Source organism: Branchiostoma lanceolatum, chromosome 10, assembly GCF_035083965.1.
Source record: "Branchiostoma lanceolatum isolate klBraLanc5 chromosome 10, klBraLanc5.hap2, whole genome shotgun sequence".
Taxonomy (NCBI): domain Eukaryota; kingdom Metazoa; phylum Chordata; class Leptocardii; order Amphioxiformes; family Branchiostomatidae; genus Branchiostoma; species Branchiostoma lanceolatum.
In genome coordinates this window covers 12,407,524-12,427,395 of record NC_089731.1, presented here as the reverse complement: position 1 = coordinate 12,427,395, position 19,872 = coordinate 12,407,524, and the positions used below count along the sequence as shown (strand labels likewise).

Here is a 19,872-nt window from a genome sequence, read left to right as displayed (position 1 = left end):
AGAGGTAGCAAACTGCCCTGGGAACAAGCTTTGCAAGTTATGTGTGCTGAGAACGAGATCGGTGTGTTCTAGAACCGATTGTTGCTACGGACCAGTGAAATAAACAAACATAGAAATTCTTTCAAAGACCGAGCATTCTACATCATTCATTCCATGAACATATCTTGGTTATATCACCGGATAGTTTCATGTTACTCTTTCCTTGAATTTGTGGCACTTGGAACACGTTCGTTTCATACTTGGATAGTTTTCTCGCTCTAAATATCACATTTTCCCATCCAATATGTAGTAACAATATCTTGTGAGCGAGATATGTGGCAAAATAGGCCATGGCGACCTTGACAACTGCCTTTCTCTTGTTGATTACGTTCCTGAGTGGAAACGTTGCGCTTGGTGAGTAGATTGGACAATTTTTCCATCATCATTTGGGTATTGTAGTCACTTTCTATTCTACTTTGCAACTTTTGTATTTTGCCTGAACTTTTCAAATTCGACTGTAATTGTCCGGTATTGTAGCTGCAGGAGGGTACACGTACATGGGATGTTACGCTGACAGCGACACTCGTGTTCTGCCGTATTGGGAAAATTGGGACATTCTTCAAACGACCTCCGGGTGTGTGAACCACTGTAGGGTGAGGGGATACGAATATGCAGGTAAATTACCCTGTTTTTGTGTACATTGAAGTTGTACTCGCATTGAGAATATGGTTTGACACCTTGTCTTTTGCACCTTGTTTCATCCTTGATGTATCCCTTGATGAGCTCAGCTGTTTGGAAAATAGTGTGACTTCAAAAACGCTTTGTTTGTTTGTTTCGCATATCCGGTAAACAGCATTTAAACGCAACACACCAGTTTTATACAGTAAGCACAAGCTGCGTAAACCTAGACTCACGTGTGATCATGAGTTTTAATCTGATATTCACTCACGCCGGGATGGACCCCCACCCTTGTCCACCTCTAAGGCTGGGTTTAGACACGCATTTCCACACTCCGAGCATACCCCAGTTGTACTCCGAGGGTACTTGGAAATGCGTGTATAAACGCAGCCTAAGTGTGGTGAGTTCGTTAACATGCTCGAGATGTGGCTCTCTCTTTAAACATGGGACCGCCGGCTTTACGTCCCACCCTAACTGAAGCTAGGTACTCATTTTCAACCTATTTAACCACAAGGCCACCTTGGGCAGGGATTTCTAATAGCGCATGCGTGTAGGGTGCCCGTTAGGTGCCCGTTGAGTGTGTTGGAAAATAGTACTGGGTATATAGCATTAAAACTTCTTTGCTTTGAAAAAGTTGGTGCCTTTCTGTCAGTTTCGAGGTGTATGTGATAGGTCAGGCTTTCTTCTCATTGATTTTGGCCCCAAACCTGTGTTTTTGAAGTGTCGGGAGACTGCCGGGGGAAGTAGTTCCAAGGGGTGTGATCAGGCTGATTCTTGGAAACTGGAGGTCAAAGGTCATGTTTTCGTCTGTTGGTGGCCATTCAAAGTTTAAAGTGCTGTGGAAATTGGTAGAAATGGGGTTTTGGACACATCAGGATGTGGGCTGTCCTGTCAAGGTGAGTTTTGGTGGACAGTTAGTCATGGAGGTGAGATTTTGGCCTCCTTTTCATCTGCTGGTTATCTGAATACAATTCCATACTAGAACCAAGGAACTTATTGGTAATGCATGCCCCCTTGCTACTCCTAACCCTCCAGGGACTGAGTTCTCGTGGCAGTGTTTCTGTGGGACATCCGGGAACTTCGCCAGTCTGGCACCGGCAGTTTCTGATGACGCATGTAACATGGCATGCCCCGGGAAGCCCTCTGAGAACTGTGGCGGCGTCTGGAGGATCTCCGTTTTCGCAGTTCTCGGTACTTTCAGTTACTTCAGTACCGTGTCTATGTATTGTCACTGTCGTCCAAGATGCAATTCAGAGTAACAAATGCTGCTTTGCAAAAACAATTTTTTCCGACAACATTGACCTTCTTACAAGTCTTGACATGACATTATGCTCCAATCACACTGAATATACATGTGGAAATATCTTCATTGCATTATTTCTATGCCATTGAATGAACGAATACACTAAGTTTGTATTTGACATTTCTGACATGAACAGTAATACCACATGAATAGTCCCACCAAAATCATAGAAAATACTCTCAATACCTTGTACATTTAAACGGATATTCACTTATACTACAAAAATATTTTTGATATGTGACGTTATCATCCGAAAATCGTATATACTAGCCCGTCTGACTGGAGCTTCTCTGGCTAGTATATACGATTTTCGGTGCACCGTGTAGATTTGCTTGGAGATTTCTTACTAGTACTATCTATTGATGTCTACCATAGAAAATTTACATAGAAAGTGTAGTTTCTGAGGTTTCTTACAATCTACACAGCCCTCTCGGACGAGGTGAGGCTGGTTGGTGGGTTGAAGTCTTCTGAAGGCCGTTTGGAGGTGCGTGTTGTGAACACTGCGGACTGGGGCACCGTCTGTAGTCAGGGCTTCGACATGAACGACACTGTGGTCGCCTGCCGCATGCTCGAACTCGGAGCACCCGTTAACTTCACCCGCGATGCTACGTACTTCGGACAAGGTAAATAAGGTAGTATCCCAAAGCATGGAAATATCCCATGGATCATTTGGACTATATCAAGCATAAGGAAAAAAATCGCCATGTTTGTAAGTGTAGTACATATACAGTCAAACCTACCCAAGAAGACCACTCAGAGGACCGATAAATCTGGACTTTGTGGCCAGGTGGTCATTATAGACAGGGTTCCTAATGGTTGTGTCAATGGGGAAAATATTCTATTCCCAAATGGACCACCAAAAATTTGTCACAATTGCCAGTGGTCCGAATTGAACGTAAGAGGTGGTCACGTCACTTGTACAGGTTTGATTGTATTCAAAACCTGCACTCATTACCATTTAGAACCATTTAGTTTTTAAGTTACTTGATGATAGCTTTCCGGAAATCTGAATTACCACGGATTGAATTGTATTGCTGCTTAAAACAGATGCCGCTTATTATCTATGGCCCCACAGGCACAGGCGACATAAAAATGGCCAACTTAGAGTGCTCTGGGACTGAGAACAGCCTGTTCTCGTGCCCTCACGACGGCCCGGGAAATCACAGCTGCGTTCATAGCAGTGACGTCGGCGTCATATGTGAAGGTCTAGGTGAGACAGACGATCTTACTTGAAACACCAATGACATTAACTCAAGACCACATGTCTTTATTTTATAATCATATACATGTGTGTATTAGAATACTGTCGTATTTCAGTTCTGTAACAGTAAGATTTTCTTGATATCCAGGGTTACAGCCTGGAACTTATAGTCCTCTCGGAAATACGTGGACGATTTGTGTCAATTCGATATAGTTTTGATCACCAGTAAGACAGGGAACTGGATATGGCATAGAGAATAGAAAAATTCAGTCGAATTTGCAAACAAAATATAACTTAAAGTTCCGTAGCTAACATTAACGTGTCTTTGTGACGTTTTCTTTCTTCACGTTTACACAGCTAAGGACGATGCTGGGTCACCCTTTGCCATCCTGATCGGTGCTATTTCCGGTGCTGTGGTCGCTGTGGGCATCACCATTGCTATCGTCTGTGGGTTGGTGCACAGAGGCTCTAACCGGGGTAACCAAGGCCAGCAGGGTATGGCGATGAATCAGATCGTTCCGTACCAAACTCAGTATGGCCAGTACATCCAGCAACCTCTTGCACATGGTCAATACGCACCGGAACCGACCCAATGCGACCAATACACCCAGCAACCGACCCAGTATGGCCAGTACACCCAGCAACCGACCCAGTACGACCAATACACCCAGCAACCGATTCCGTATGGTCAGCATACGCAGCAACCGACCCAGTATGGTCAGTACCCCCAGCAACCGACCCAGTACAACCAGTACATGTACGCCCAGGCACCTACCCAGTTTGGTCTGTCCGCCAGTCCGCCCAGTGAGACAAAGTCCAAGCAATAGAACGGTCGACGCTTGCCTACAACAGATCAAACCTACTCCACATAGTATACTACTTCTCTGACCGGTTTTCTCAAATTTGGATTCACGTTTTACACATAAAGAATAAACATAGTTTATTACTATGGGCTGTGTAAGTGCTGTCATTGTCATCGTACCCCATCTCCAATGCCTCTATTACGAAAATACATTAAACAAACTTCACCACAACTCATTGCCGTGTACTTGTTCTTCTGATGCACAGCTTGAATTCAATTCTCTATTGACTGCATATAGGCCAAACATCTAATCTCACTTTTGCAGCCCAGTCTAAGTACAATACGAACAGCTCCGCCCCTAAGGCGTTACCAAAAAGATAAACAAAGCTAGATCTGTTTACGGATGGCGGTCATGCCTAGTGCTGCGTACCGAGACCCTGGACCTAATCTGGACTGGACCTAATGTTTAGAATCAAGTCGAAAAAACCTAAAGGTCTGGAAACAAGTCCGGACTTGACAAAATATCTCTCGCTTGTACTCTCCTTTTTGTTTTAAACCATCTTAAGAATTCCTTTCATAGATCGTGAAATTTGCACTGGGAAAGTATGAAAACATTGCTGTTTTTGTGTTTGTAACTGAACTTTTGTGTTTACTACTGACTGTATATAATTTCGCATATATAGTTTTCAAATTGCATGTAAAATTTATGCCAATATGCACTTTTACATGTAACGTTGGGTAACATAAATTCGTGGGGTACTTAAATTCGGGATTTTTCGAAAACGGGGTATTTAGGGATATGTGCTAGATGCAACATCAGTAATACCACTAGAAATGCAAACTTGACAGACTAACACATTCAGAACACTGCCTGAAAAGCTTCGATAACCATGCATTAGAAGTTGGCTACGTCAAAACTCTCCGTCCCTTATTGACAGAGTCTGGGGGCTTCGTGGGAGACTCACACTGCACGGTTGTTCGCTGGTTTATAAGACAAATGTCACATCTCCTGCCTGCTAAACACAATTATTTACAAAACAACTTATTACAATCTCTTTTGCTAACCTGCAACTGGATTCTAAGTGTGATCAATCATCAAAACTCCTCTTTGTTGCTACAACCTACGGCACGTGTATTTTCCCGCCGCCATATTGTTACCCAGAATCATGTCGTCAAGCAGACGACAAAAGGTTTGTGAGGAACACTTTTTTGTCTAAATGTTGCGTGTGATAGTGGACTGAAGACGATATTTTCCTCAAAGTTTGCTCCTAACACAACAAGGAACACATGGACATAGTAGTATAACCATTGCTACGGCATCCAGCTAACTTGCCATGAATAATGTACACGTTGCCATGACGGTGCAGTGGGGATCGACTTTGAGTGACGTTCAACCCACTCAACAAACGGGATGTTCAAGTAGCAAAGGACTGATGTGTGCGGTGCGGCCGTTTTTTCGTGTATTTTTTTTACTTGGACACGTCTATATCCATAGCACTCTCCTCAAGCCAAGGATGGAACGAATAGCTGCTGTATAAAATGTGATTAGCGGTAAGATATTCAAGACGAATCTTCTCTCCCGAATTAATGTGCCCCCCCTGTCCGACAACACTGTCATTGTGCGTGCGGCGGACGGTAGTTTCAAGTTGAAATATTATGGTGTCAGCACGACTAGAGACACAATCTACCATATATATGATTAGTGCAAAGATAGTACATGATACTGACAGAATAATAGAAAAAAAGGATGGTTTATTGTTCTGCTAGATTGATTTCAGTCAACCATTATCGGAAAAATCCCGAATTTATGTTACCCAACGTTAACAGGAAAAACAGATTTTTGAGCACACATATGCCATGGGTTCAGGTCGACCTGAACCTGAACCTCTGGACCTAAATTCAGACCTGAGCCTGAATACGGGTTTAGGTACACATCACTAGAACTAAAACTCGAGATAGCAAACTGCTCTCGCAAAGTGAGCTAAGAACGAGATCGGCGTGTTCTAGAACCTCCAATAATCGATTGTTTGCTTCGAACTAGAGGTAGCAAACTGCATGCCCTGGGAACAAGCTTTGCAAAGTGAGCTGAGAACGAGATCGGTGCGTTCTAGAACGGATTGTTGCTACGGACCAGTGAAATAAACAAACAGAAATTCTTTCAAGGCCCGAGCATCTTACATAATTCATTCCATGAAAATATCTTGGTTATTTCACCGGATAGTTCAAGTTACTCTTTCCTTGACTTTGTGGCACTTGGAACACGTTCGTTTCATATCTGGATAATTTTCTCGCTCTAAATATCACATTTTACCATCCAATATGTAGTAAGAATATCTTGTGAGTGAGATATGTGGCAAAATATGCCATGGCGACCTTGACAACTGCCTTTCTCTCGTTGATTACGTTCCTGATTGGAAACGTTGCGCTTGGTGAGTAGATTGGACAATTTTTCCATCATCATTTGGGTATTGTTGTCACTTTCTGTTCTAGTTTGCCACTTTTGTATTTTGCTTGAACTTTTCAAATTCGACTGTAAGTTCTCCGTTGTTGTAGCTGTAGGAGGGTACACGTACATGGGATGTTACGCTGACAGCGACACTCGTGTTCTGCGACACCAATGACATTAACTCAAAACCACATATCTTTACCTTGTAATCATATACATGTATATGTAACAGTAGAGATGGCAATTCAGGACAATCGGCGATTGTCCTAGGACAGATCGCGATCGCCGTTTGTCCTAGGGCAGACTGCGATCGCGATCTGTCCTAAGACAATCGCCGATTCTTCTAGATTGAGATTTGATGACATTTTTACATGCTAATGAAGATGTGAGGTGGTGAGTTTGCAGTAGGTAGAATGATTGTCTGATGAGGGCCGCTCTTGTTATCACTGAAGCTACCGTAGTGCCGCTGTCCGATAGAATCCGGCTTGTTGGCGGTTCCACCTCCTCTGAAGGCCGCCTGGAGGTCCGTCCAGCCGACAGTTACGTCTGGGGGACCGTCTGTGACGACTTCTTCGACGCGCAAGACGCCCAAGTCGCCTGCAGGACTCTGGGATATGCCACCGCCATAGAATATGGTGATTCGGCAGCTTTAGATTTCGGGCAAGGTATAATTCCTTTTTTGCTTGTGAGAAAAAAAATATTCTAAAACCGCTCCCTATTCTGTGGCTTATGCAGATTAGTACCAAACATGAGGTTTCAGTGCCACAACTTAAGCTTCAAACAATATCTAGTAACAGGAAATGTATTTTTTGTAATATACATTTCATGCACATACGTATTTTACAGGCTCCGGGCAAATCTACATGGATGACCTTGAATGCTCTGGGACCGAGACTACTTTATTCGACTGCTCGTACGCAGGGTGGGGAGTGCATAACTGTGGGCATAGTGAAGATGTCGGTGTCGTCTGCGCCACGTCAGGTTGGCAATGTCCAGTGTGACGCGTTCATCTTTGTGTGGCTTTGTAACGGGTAAAATTACATACGAGTCAGTCAGTAAGTTTTGCCTTTTGCTTTATAACAGGCTCATTTTTTATCAAATGAGTTGAAATTTGGCACAAATGTAAAGGCATCGTCTTGGGCCTTGTCAAATTTTCATAGATTTCAACTCATTTGATGAAAAAATGAGCCTGTTATGAAGCAAAGGGCAAAACTTCCAAAGACTCAACCTCGTATGTAATTTTACCCGTTACAAAGACAGTGTTGACATTTATATGACGCCATATTGAATTTTAAGGATCTCGTGAAATTCAAAACAATAGCTCATGTGTGATATGCAGTGAAACGTACGGAAGCATTTTTTTTGTACAAAGACTTCATGTCACGATCAACTAGACATGTCAATGTTCCGTGTGTCGAACTAACGGTCTTTCGTTGTCAGACGTTGTTGACTTGAAATAAACAAGACTTCCTGTATTGAATTGTATTGACAGTAAAACAGTAGCAGAAAGTCTTGTATTTCACAACATGAATGAATTTCAGTCTTATTACAATGCTAGACTTTCTTCCAAAAGAAAGGTTAGAAGAAACTTAACCATTGTAATATGATTACTACCAACATACCGACTATGATATTGCAATCTAATTTGTCAAAATGCAAGTAACTTTTTTGGCAACTTGCAATTTTGCAAGTACATGTAACCCAAAAATAGCATTTCGATCCCTGTAACTATATGCAAAATTGCAACTTGAGAATATTTCTATTTACCTATAAATCCTGAAAATCATGTGCAAATTGCACGTTGCATCACGTTGGTATTATGAGCCCGGTAAAATGACATGGTCTATAGCCGAACAATATATGCTCATTTTATCCTTACTCAAACTCATTCATAATTTTGGCCCAAAAATGAAAGAAGTTGAACAGTTGACAAAATGGCAAGAGAGGACACACGACGATTGCAGTCTATCCTAGGACAGTAGAGTAAGGATTGCCACCTCTTAGTATGTAATCAAATCTATCAACAGAACGGAGCATATCAAATTCACTTGAACAATCGGAAATAAGGGTGAATAGCTTTGAGCGTTTATCCTCATATCTTGAACAGTTCATGATAAAGTGACGTTCGTCTTCAGTTTCATTCATGTGGGTAGAATGGACAAAGCTTGTGAGCATGGGGAATTTTACGATACCTTCCGGTTTCAATGTAGAATACAGTCGTGTTTCAGTTCTATAACTGTAAGATTTTTTTGATATCCAGGGTTACAGCTAGCCTCTACCAGGCTCCGCGGGATGGCTGGAAAAATAGTAGAAATTGGCCAAATAGAGTGAATAGTGTGCCAAGGGAGTTAGCTACGGAGAGAGGGTCCAATATGCCATCCGTCCATCGAAATGGAACCTTACTGTATAGCGGACCTACCCTGTATAGCGAAGTACCGCGGCTGATTTCTACTATTTTCCCAACGATCGGACGGAGCCTGGTAGAGGCTAGGTTACAGCCTGGAGCTTATAGTCCTCTTGGAAGTACGTGGTTGATTTGTGTCAGTTCGATATAGTTTTGATTACCCATGTGTCACAATGTTAACACAGCTGGATACGTTATGGTGAATAGAACAATTATGTCATATTCTCTAACAAAATATAACATGACGTTTGGTAACTAACGTGACGTTTTCTTTCTTCACGCCGACAGATGATGAGGACGATGCTGGGGCACCTATTGCCATCCTGATCGGCATTTTTTCCAGTTTCGGGGTCGCTTTGGCCATCGGCTTTGCAACAGTCTGTAGGTTGGCGCACAGGCGCTCTAACCGGGTTAGCCAAGACCAGCAGGGTACGACGATGAACCAGATCATTCCGTATCCCACTCAGTATGGCCAGTACACCCAGCAACCTCCCGAGCATGGTCAATACACCCAGCAACCGACCCAGTATGGCCAGTACACCCAGCAGTCTCCTGTACATGGCCCAGAACCGACCCGGTACGACCAATACACCCAGCAACCGACCCAGTATGGCCAGTACACCCAGCAACCGACCCAGTACGACCAATTCACCCAGCAACCGACCCAGTACGACCAATACACCCAGCAACCGATTCCGTATGGTCAGCCCTACCGGCAACCGACCCAGTATGGTCAGGATACCCAGCAGCCACCCCAGTACAACCAGGTCATGCAGGCACCTACCCAGTTTGGTCTGCCCGCCAGTCCACCCAGTGAGGCGTAAGTCAGCCAGCAGCCTCAACAGAACGGTCAATGCTCGTCTACAAGAGACCAATCCTACTCCCCATTGTATACTACTTCTTTGGCCGGTTTTCTAAAAGTCAGATCCACGTTTTCCACAGAAGGAATGAATATGCTTCATTTACATGGGCTGTGTAAGTGTTGTTATTTTCATTGTCATTGTATCCCATCCCTAATCCATGAATCACGAAAACACATTAAACAAACTTCGTCATAACTCCATGCCGCGTTCTTTATCGCAATATTTGATGTTCTTCAAATCCTACTCCACATAGTATATTATTTCTCTGGCAGGTTTTCTCAAAGTTGGATCCACGTTTTTTTTTACAGAGAGAATAGCACACCTTGAATTCAATTCTCTATTGACCGCATAGGCCAAAGATCCAAGCCCAGTTTTACAGCCCAATCTAAGTAAATCTAATAGCTCCGCCCCTGAGGCGTCACCAAAAATATAAACTATTTTATATTTGGAAAGGGGTCTATTTACGGATGGAGGTCACGCCTCTCCAATAAAGTAAATAATCCCCTTTCCGCGGGGCTTCAATATTTGATGAGCCGTGACAGGAGCTGGCTTTCACAAACAATGCTTGATTATAGTCACGAGGATGAATTGCTTGACGACATATCCCTGGGCATGCCCTGCAGTCCGTTGACCTGCAGTATCCATGGCAACCAGGTAAAACAACTAACATTCAATTCCAGCACCAGTGAAAGCACGTACAAGCATGTCTTTGTTTGCTGAAGCTGTTGTAAAATGTGGTAAATCAATCAATGCTGGAAAAAAATTCATACGAGACCTGCTAGGCTATGTTTGCGGAACGAACGCGATCTGTGTCTTTATCTCTGCTTTCTGACGTAAACAAAAATACATTCTCTTATAAACGAACACGATGATTTTACCTGGTCTGGTTCAGAAGCTGGCGTCATTTTTTAGATATCGAGACAAAACATAAGATATACTATAATTGTTACTTTTACTTAATCATTTGAGACATTAATGTGAATCTGATCTAGCAAACGTAGTGAAAATAGTTACCAATGGAATTACTAAACAATACACGGTAAGTCAACTGTTTATCTATTTCTATAGAAACGTCATAAGATTACGAAGGAGGGATTATGGGGTTTACATATAGAGGGATAGACTAACCCGTTTGTTTCTGTTCACGGTTGTCTTGGTGCTAGCCACGGGGGACCAACCGTTTGACACACTAAGTGGATATGAAAATCGCAACAAACGTTTTAACCCATGTAGACAACTCGGGCATTCAAGATCACATTCATAAGTAGGATACAATTGAATATGACACTATTCTGAATATCGGAAGGTAAGTCATTATATCGAAACTGCACTTTGTGTGAAATAAAGCCCCACCTACGGCCTTGATGATTAACGTTTTGTCCCTTGGGAACAATCAGTTGACAGTCGGGCGTGACCTGAAGCATTTTGATTTCCGCGATTTGTCTTGTACCTGTTATGAATTTCGGCACATATAATGGCGTAAACGGCCGATATGAGATAAGGAGCGCATCACCCCGCGCCATGGCGCAGTTTTGGACCGTGTGTCTCTGCCTGGGAGTTCTGAGTGGGACAGGTGTGTTGGGACAACTCCCAACAGGTACGTACATGTAGCCGCCATGTTTAATTTGTCTACATAACTATGTCATTGCTGTCGTGCCGTCGCGTTCTCTTCCCTCACGCGAAGGTAAACACGAGCACTCACAGCTTTTATAAGGCCATCAGTAACATTGGCTTGGTCAGAAGTATATATAGAGAAATCCAAGCTACCAAAGAAAGGAATTGTGTAACATAGGGGATGTACAGATCGATTTTTAAGATGGGAACTTTGGTATATCGCGAGTAGTCTTGTTATAGTGAACTTTGATCCGCATCATTGCACAGATAAGTATACCATTCATGACGCACGCACGGGCATTGTTAGAAGCCCGGATATTTTATGACTGCTGACAGATTCACTGCCATACAATGTAAGGGCCCTGTCAGACTTGTGCGAGTATTCAAGTGCGTATGAGTTGCGCATGAACATTTTTTTGGTGTATGTAAAGTTTGCAGGGAAGAAGTTGTTTTCTACTTTGGCCCACCGTTGACGTTGTGCAGCCTGGTTATGAAACCAAAGAAATGACCTATTCGGCTGCAAACTCAACCTCCGTCTGAATTCGAGTCTTTTCACCTTATATCTTGAAAATATTTTTACAGTTTACATGTATAACAACTGTGGATCGTCCATTGACGTGTCCAACACTGGCTACATCTCGTGGAGCACGGGAAGCTACAGCAACTATGTCGACTGTCACGTCGTCTTGTTGGCGCCCACCGGAACAACCATCTCTCTACAGGTACTTTGTATTTGTATTTGTATCCATAAATGGTGTAACATCGTCTTTGGGCTACACCTCACAGGCGTACCACAAGGCAGCATCCTGGGCCCTCTGTTCTTCGTGATATATATGAATGGAACTACCAATAATGCATGACGCAAAATCTAAATCTAACAACTACATATCAACGATACAACTTCTAGATTCACGTTAATATTAATAGTTAAATCAAGTAAGGCCACACCAACTTAATTTTATGGATGACATCCTCTGGAGTCTCCAACACTAATGCGAGAGGGCGAAAAAAAAAAAATCTAGCAAAAAAAAAAAAAAGATGATAAACCGGAGGACTACATAGCTGGCATTGCGAATTAAACCACAGAACACAGTGTAACAAACAAACTAGTCTTTATTTGTTGGAATTAGCTCATATCAAAGTGCTTTTAACATGGATGATGCCTGGTTTAAAGACCCATATGTAACATTTGGCTGTTCAAAAAAGAAAAAAATGTGTTCGGCTGTGTATACAACATCACGCCTTCAATCAGAGCAAAACATTAAACTCTGTAGGCAACCCAGCCAGAGATAATATCATTCAGTTTAATACAGACATGTACAATGATAAGTATTGTCATATCATCAACAAAATATTACTGGGCTCATGAGGGGCGGCGCCCTCTTCAAATCGCTCCTAGTCACATACATAACAGTTGTGTTGGACAATGTGAGTGTATATAGTGTATTACGACAAGCCGGCTCAGTGCTGCCCCTTTGCGGCAGTATGAGTCTACAAGTTTCAGAGCCTCTTCGGAGGTGATTTTTTTTTTTTTTTTGAGAACAGGCGAAAATCAATGCGCGCGCGGATGTCATCCATAAAATTAAGTTGGTGTGGCCTAAAGCCCCCTTTTCTTGCGAAAGAAATATGATAAGAATAGTTTCGCACACATATCTACATTCCACGGGGTCGATATCATGCAAAAAATGATTCGTGATACTGTGCGCCAGTGAGGTGATAATCAGGATATAATGTTATCACCCTGACTACACAGTGCTAGGATTACGGATCAACAAAGGGAGGATCAGCAAACTTTAAGACGACAGTGAAGTCGTGCTTCTAGTATTCTTCTGTTAGAATATCGTTAGCCTAACTTCAGCACTGACTCATTCTAGATTTACATAATGCTGTGGTGTAAACATCATTAAACATTAAGAAAACTATATGTTTTTGCCTTCATGCTATAGTTTCCAACCGTCAACATTGAAGGTAGTTCGAGTTGCATCGACTATTTGTATGTTTACAACGGAGAGTACTACAGCGCACCTGGGTTCTACCCGTCTTTCTACGTCTGCAACGCCAACCAGCCAGGCGTGTTCTCGTCGACAGGAAACCACGTCACCCTGAGATTAAAAACAGACAGCTCTGTCACCGGGTCCTTCCAGGTGCTGTACTCGGTCCTCGGCTCCAGTTCGCGTATGTTGTCTCCTTTCTTATACACATTGTAGGAATGCACTAGTAATGCATGACGCAAAATCATAATCTAACAAGTACATTTCACAGATATAACTAAAAACCTGTTCATAGTTTCATCAGATTCGTAAATCACTGAATAGAAATACTCTTTGTACACAACCAAGTGCTTTATTCAACCAGCGTTTCCGGGACCGTCTGTCATCTTTCTCAGGGCACTGGTTGGTTCACTTTGCACTGCAGTCAAGGTGTCGCTGCTTACAGATGCGGTCCCGATGTTTAAAGCAATGATGAGATTTGATAAGATTTATACTAATGAAGATGTCAAGTCATCAGACAAGTATTTTGCAGTAGGTAGAATACTTGTCTGATGAGGGTCGTTCTTGTTCTCACTGAAGCTACCGTAGTGCCGGCGTCCGATAGAATCCGGCTTGTTGGCGGCTCCACCACCTCTGAAGGCCGTTTGGAGGTTCGTCCTGCTAACAGTTACGTCTGGGGGACCGTCTGTGACGACTCCTTCGACGCCGTAGACGCCCAGGTCGCCTGCAGGACCCTGGGATATGCCACCGCCATAGAATATCGTGATTCGGCAGCTTTCGGGCAAGGTATAGTTTCTTTCTTTGCTTGTGAGAAAAATTATTCTAAAACCGCCCTGTTTTGTGGCTTAGGAAGGTAAATACCAAACAACTGAAGTTTCAGTGCCACAACTTGGCTTTGAAGAATATTTACTTAATAAAATGAAATGTATCTCTTTCATCGTGGATTTCCTGCACACACGTATCTTACAGGCTCCGGGCAAATCTACATGGATGACCTTGAATGCTCTGGGACCGAGAGTAGCTTATTCGACTGCTCGTACCGAGGGTGGGGAGTGCATGACTGTGGTCATGGTGAAGACGTCGGGGTCGTCTGTGCCACATCAGGTTGGTTAAATAATATGTTACTTTCTTTTAACATGTCCCACGTTTATTGAAGAAAGACAGGAACTTATGAATGTTATCACCCGCAACGCAAACATTATCTTACCATCGAATACAAGTTCAGAAACGTTTAATTTACTTATGTCATGTTCTGACGCAATATCCTTGTACATAGGCCAATAGATCGATAAAAAGAAATCGATTAATCTCTGACGCAAACAATTAATGTTTCCCGTGTATCATGTAATATACTTCGATATATGTATTATGTTTTACTCTTATTGGATACCGTAGTGTTTAGACTTAAGTTTTGTAGAAATCATTAGCATTGTTAACAAGCAAAAACATATATGTCTTGACATTTGTACTACCCACGAACTTGCCATACATTGTACCTGTTACATTTGTTGTGCAATAAACTTTGATTGATTGATTGATTGATTGTCTAGTGTGCCGCGTTCATCTTTGTATTGGCATGTAATACATGTGCAATTTTACGTGTCACAAAGACAGTTTTGACGCCATATTGAATTTCAACAAGATCTCGTGCGATTCAAAACAATAGCTCATGTGCAATATGCCGTGAAACGTACGGAGCATTCAGTGATTTTTATGACAAGGAGTTATTACATTGGACTCATGTCACGATCAACTTGACATGTAAATGTTCCGTGTGACGAACTAACGTTCCTTCATTGTCAGACAATAGTACTGACCTGAATCAAACAAGGTTTGCATTATTAAAATGTATTGGCAGTGAATCAGTAGCTGATAGTCTTGTAATTGTATGTCGCAACATGGACGAGTCTTAGTCAATATATTTCGCCATTGTTTCGTTGTAACTTGCAAAGTACAGATGTCCAAAACCAATGCTTCTATCCCTTCTTGCAGCGGTTATTACCGATCGAATCCGGCTTGTTGGCGGCTCCACTTCTTATGAAGGCCGCGTGGAGGTCCGCCCAGTAAACAGTTACACATGGGGTACTGTCTGCGACGACAGTTTTGACCTATTAGACGCCAACGTCATCTGTAGATCTTTAGGGTATGCTGGCGCTCAAGAGTACCGCGGCTCGGCAAGTTTCGGCCAAGGTGAAATCATTGTTTTTGTTTATTTGCAATGGACTGTTCTAGCCGAATACCATGATACACGCCCCCGTTCTATTCGAACACCTCCGTCAAAAGCAGCGCTTGACGGACAAGCTACAAAATGTATTTTAAAAAGCTGAGCTACAACGTCACCATAAGAATTAATATAATATATATTACATACATCCTATGAACCGTTTGCTTTCTTGGATAGTTTGAATTCGTCTCAAATGTGGTGATTGGCAGAAACGCTACACTGGTATATGATAATGCATTGTCTTATGTACAGGCTCCGGTCCAATCTACATGGATGACCTTGCGTGCACTGGGACCGAGATCAGTTTGTTTTCCTGCTCGTACCCAGGGTGGGGGGTTGAGAACTGCGGTCACAGCGAGGACGTTGGTGTCGTGTGCACAAGTTCAGGTACTTTGAATATTATAGGGTTAATGACCCGCCCTGAGGTCTTCACCGTGTGATAAGGCATGGTCGTTCCGATAACCACCGAATAAAGTGCCGAGGTCGCGAATATCATATAGCCATTGTCCATATAGTAGTTAGTAATACTTTGTGTAGTATTTGATTTGTGTAGTATTTGTCTTAACATGAAATATAAAAACAAAACCCCCTGTCATTTGATGGTAACGTTCGAACACCGGGTCCTAAGTTTACAGACCCGCGGGTCCGTGCGAAGTTTACAGACCCGCGGGTCCGTGCGAAGTTTACAGACCCGCCTTTGGGTCTGGGTCTGTATGAAGAATGCAGGCCCGAAAATGGAGCCTTCTGATTGGTCGACGACATCAACTTTCTCAAGCGTCTGCATATGATCAAGATTTGGGAAACGGTCAGACTTTTCAAGTATCATCCAGTATTATTCGTCAGTGACAATAGTGGATGACCCTTTCCCAAATCATATCCTGTTGCTTGAGTAACTGCTACTTGGCGTATCTTATCACCTGGATGTCTAACCTTCATCGACGTAGTAAGTTGATAGTTCGTTTCATATTTCGAATGATATTAATGAAAACCCTAAGTTCCTGGACGATCGAAAATTCACTAAAATGAAACCCGTTGCTAAACAGGTCAAGGTGGAACAGGCGACTCGGACAGGGTCCGCCTGGTGGGCGGGACATCTGCGAGTGAGGGCCGCCTGGAGGTCCGGCCGGATAACAGTGACGACTGGGGGACCGTCTGTGACGACGACTTCGGCACGCAAGACGGAAACGTCGTCTGTAGGATGCTGGGGTACTCTAGTGTCTACCAAGTGCATGACAGAGCCTACTATGGGCAAGGTATGTAAGTTTTGGTTTTGTGTTTGTTGTTTTTTATGGGTTTTCTACAAGCCTATGAGAAAGTAATGAAAATACAAAGAAAAACATCTCTGTCTCATACCAGGTGCATTTGTACGTCATCATTGAAAGGTTTCTAAACTTTCAAAATTGCCTTGTATAACGGTTATATCATCTTTAGCCTCTATTGCAATTTTGTGTCCGTTTTCAGCCTTGAAAAGAAACAACTACATAGTGTTCTGCCTAAAGATTTGTGGATTACAGACTACAATGAGCTTGTCAGTGATTACTCGTCTGAGTCGTCTCACTAACAAAAACATAATTTCTTCCTCTAGGATCTGGTAACATATACATGGATGACCTTGACTGCTCTGGGAGCGAGAGCAGCTTGTTCGACTGCTCGTACCCAGGATGGGGGATTGAGAATTGCGGCCACAGTGAAGACGTAGGGATTGAGTGCAACATTTCAGGTAAGAAACATAATCTTTTTACTTGGATGGATGGATAGATAAATAGATCATGAGATAGATAAATCATTAATGATAGAGAGATCATAAGATAGCTATCTAGCTATCTAGCTAGCTGGATAGGTAGCTATCTAGCTAGCCAGAAAGATAGATGGATAGATAGATAGAGAGAGAGAGAGAGATAGAGAGATAGAGAGAGAGATAGATAGATAGATAGATAGATAGATAGATAGATAGATAGATAGATAGATAGATAGAAATAGCCAATATCACAACATGGTTTGTTCCTATAGGAACATCAGGAGAACTAAGTGGAGGCGCCATTGCTGGCATAGTCATCGGCGTGCTCCTGAGCATCTGTCTGCTGGCAACCTTGATCGCCTGTGCTTGCAAAAGCAGTTCAAGCAGCAGCAGCGCCCCAAACCGGGTCATACCTGCAACGCATGGTCGTCAGAACATCGCCATGACAGCAAACACCATCGTCCACCAGCCTACTGTGGTGGCACAGACCAACCTCGCTTACAACCCCGGTTACAACCCTCAGCAAATTTCCACCGTGTACCAACCTTACCCACCACCCCCACAGTACCCCCCTGCCCCCACTACACAGTATCCCCCTCTCCCAGCTTCACAGTACCCACCTGCCCCCGCTTCGCAGTACCCCCCTCCCCCCGCTTACACTGATGCTTTAGGTATGCCAACGCAGCCTCCAGGAGGTAACGGACCACAGTTGCAACCGCTTTCCTCACAGCTCTACCCGCTCAATGACCCTGCCCACCCCCCTACATACATACCACCACAACCGTCTCAACCGTACTCTGGCGTACCACCCCCAGTACAACCACCACCGCTCTAGTCTTGCCTTTTGTTTCAAAGTGTCGTCGTCTTGCTGTGGTTACTTTGGAAAATCTTAACCGCCCACATTTCTGTGTGAATCCTATTGTTCTAACACGTAATATGCAAGATAGATTTATATCCTATTGAAAGATTTCAAGCTGTAGTCGAGACTAGTAAGACTAGTAAGATAGTTCCCTTTAAGCAGTATAATTATAAGATTATAGTGTATCAAAATGCACGTTTGTATAGATAAAGGGCATCCATATATATATAGATATAATTTTCTTTTTTGGTTACAAATGTTTTATTGGAATGTTTTCCTTATCTGATATAATGATCATAAGTGACAGCGAGCGTGCTTTGAATTTGAAGACTGTCTGCTTCAGTAATAACTCTGTGAAACTGTGTAAAATGTAACCAAGAACTCAACGTCATTCAGCAATGATTTATCCTTTTGAAGTAATTCTCCTAATGATTGTGCGTGCAGTAGCCTGGTGACATCCAGGCTAGGCCTACACTGTTGTATTGCAAGCAGTATAGTAAAAGTCACCTGTAAAAAAACACTATATAGTTTTGTATAGAAAATTAGATATGTATATAAATATTTTTTTCGGCATGAGAGTGTAAAATTACCGTGTGTCTGAAATCACTGGAATAAAAGTATTTGAGAGAAAGATACTTGTTATGTTTAGCCATACCTAGTATGGCTAAACATATTGTTTTTACTCAGGTTTCTTCTCCTCCTCCTCCTCCTGTCAAATCTTCAAATGGATTCATCTCTGTCATTTTTATACCAAATGACCTGAAATTTGGTACAAAGGTAATGTAGGCAAAAACCAATGTGCCTTTGTTTCCTTTTTTTGATATTGACCTTGACAGTGATTTTATTGAGGTTTTATGACCAATAATGCATATCTTGGCCTCCTGGGCCCTGGTATTTCAACCGAATGACCTGAAATTTGCTGTATATGTGCCTTGAACAAATATTTAAAGGACTACATTCTCATTTTTGGCATACATATCTTCAAAACTATTTGGGGCTTTCTTGACAATATTTGCCACTTCTGTCACTTTCAATACTACATATGACCTAAAGGTCAGTGACCCCAAGTGCCTTGCACCTGGCCTTGCATGCCTGTGAGCCTTGCGACCACCTGATTGGTCAATTGAATTAATCTAATTATCTTTCATTCCTGGCGCAGGTGTGCTAATATCCATGCCAAATATGGTATGGGAATTCCTAGGACATGTGATTACATGGCTTTGTTCACTCTTTTTTTGAACAAAGATACACATCTCCAGTTCCTATGTATTAAACCAAAATAATGTGAAATTTGACCTGTGTCTGCCTTGGTTATGTACACAGGCCCTCATTCAAATGTTTGGCATACAGCCTTTCAAAACGATTTTTTAATCAAAGAATTGTATACTATTGAATCATGCATTCAAACAAAGGGGTGTCACATTCTTATATTTCACCCATACTATCGCTGAAATATGTTGTTTTTGGTTTCCTTCTTCTCCTGTCAAATCTTCATATATATCATTATGTATGCTATGGAAAACTTGATCTTTTTAATTCAATTTTGAACTGGGTTGATTATGCGCAAGAGTGTAATTTTCAGCGGATCTTTTTCGACTGGTCTAGTTTACATGGAGATGGCGCGGAATATCCCATTCTTGCAAGGGGAGGATTCTTTAATTATTTCTTTCAATTTTGAGCTGGAATGATAATGAAAAAGTCCATTTGTTAGCAGAAGTGTATTTGTTAATTAATAAGTGGATATGGTTTTGGACTGGTCCATATTGTGTT

The 19,872-nt window shown here is 42.4% G+C and overlaps 3 protein-coding genes across 4 annotated transcripts; all 3 read left to right on the top strand.

The window, feature by feature from the left end:
- The first annotated feature begins 84 nt into the window (after window positions 1-84).
- Window positions 85-4,199, top strand: LOC136443459 (scavenger receptor cysteine-rich type 1 protein M130-like). 2 transcript variants are annotated; one of them, XM_066440704.1, is made up of 6 exons: window positions 96-393; window positions 517-654; window positions 1,693-1,848; window positions 2,386-2,583; window positions 3,036-3,170; window positions 3,519-4,199. In XM_066440704.1, the coding sequence occupies exons 1-6, from the start codon at window positions 330-332 to the stop codon at window positions 3,986-3,988; spliced, it is 1,161 nt and encodes a 386-aa protein (XP_066296801.1). In that variant the 5' UTR covers window positions 96-329; the 3' UTR covers window positions 3,989-4,199. The 2 variants fall into 2 exon arrangements, with proteins under 2 accessions (XP_066296802.1, XP_066296801.1); XM_066440705.1 differs by lacking the exon at window positions 1,693-1,848 and having other exon boundaries at window positions 85-393.
- A 3,060-nt stretch (window positions 4,200-7,259) lies between these two features.
- LOC136443469 (activating signal cointegrator 1 complex subunit 2 homolog) lies at window positions 7,260-9,665 on the top strand. The gene is made up of 2 exons (XM_066440716.1): window positions 7,260-7,390; window positions 9,102-9,665. Exons 1-2 carry the CDS (start codon window positions 7,273-7,275, stop codon window positions 9,635-9,637), a joined length of 654 nt encoding a protein of 217 aa, XP_066296813.1. The 5' UTR covers window positions 7,260-7,272; the 3' UTR covers window positions 9,638-9,665.
- A 1,389-nt stretch (window positions 9,666-11,054) lies between these two features.
- Window positions 11,055-18,733, top strand: LOC136443451 (soluble scavenger receptor cysteine-rich domain-containing protein SSC5D-like). Its single transcript, XM_066440696.1, has 10 exons — window positions 11,055-11,273; window positions 11,873-12,012; window positions 13,237-13,465; window positions 13,861-14,067; window positions 14,251-14,385; window positions 15,274-15,471; window positions 15,758-15,892; window positions 16,549-16,758; window positions 17,091-17,225; window positions 17,516-18,733. Exons 1-10 carry the CDS (start codon window positions 11,132-11,134, stop codon window positions 18,076-18,078), a joined length of 2,094 nt encoding a protein of 697 aa, XP_066296793.1. The 5' UTR covers window positions 11,055-11,131; the 3' UTR covers window positions 18,079-18,733.
- The last annotated feature ends 1,139 nt before the right edge of the window (window positions 18,734-19,872 follow it).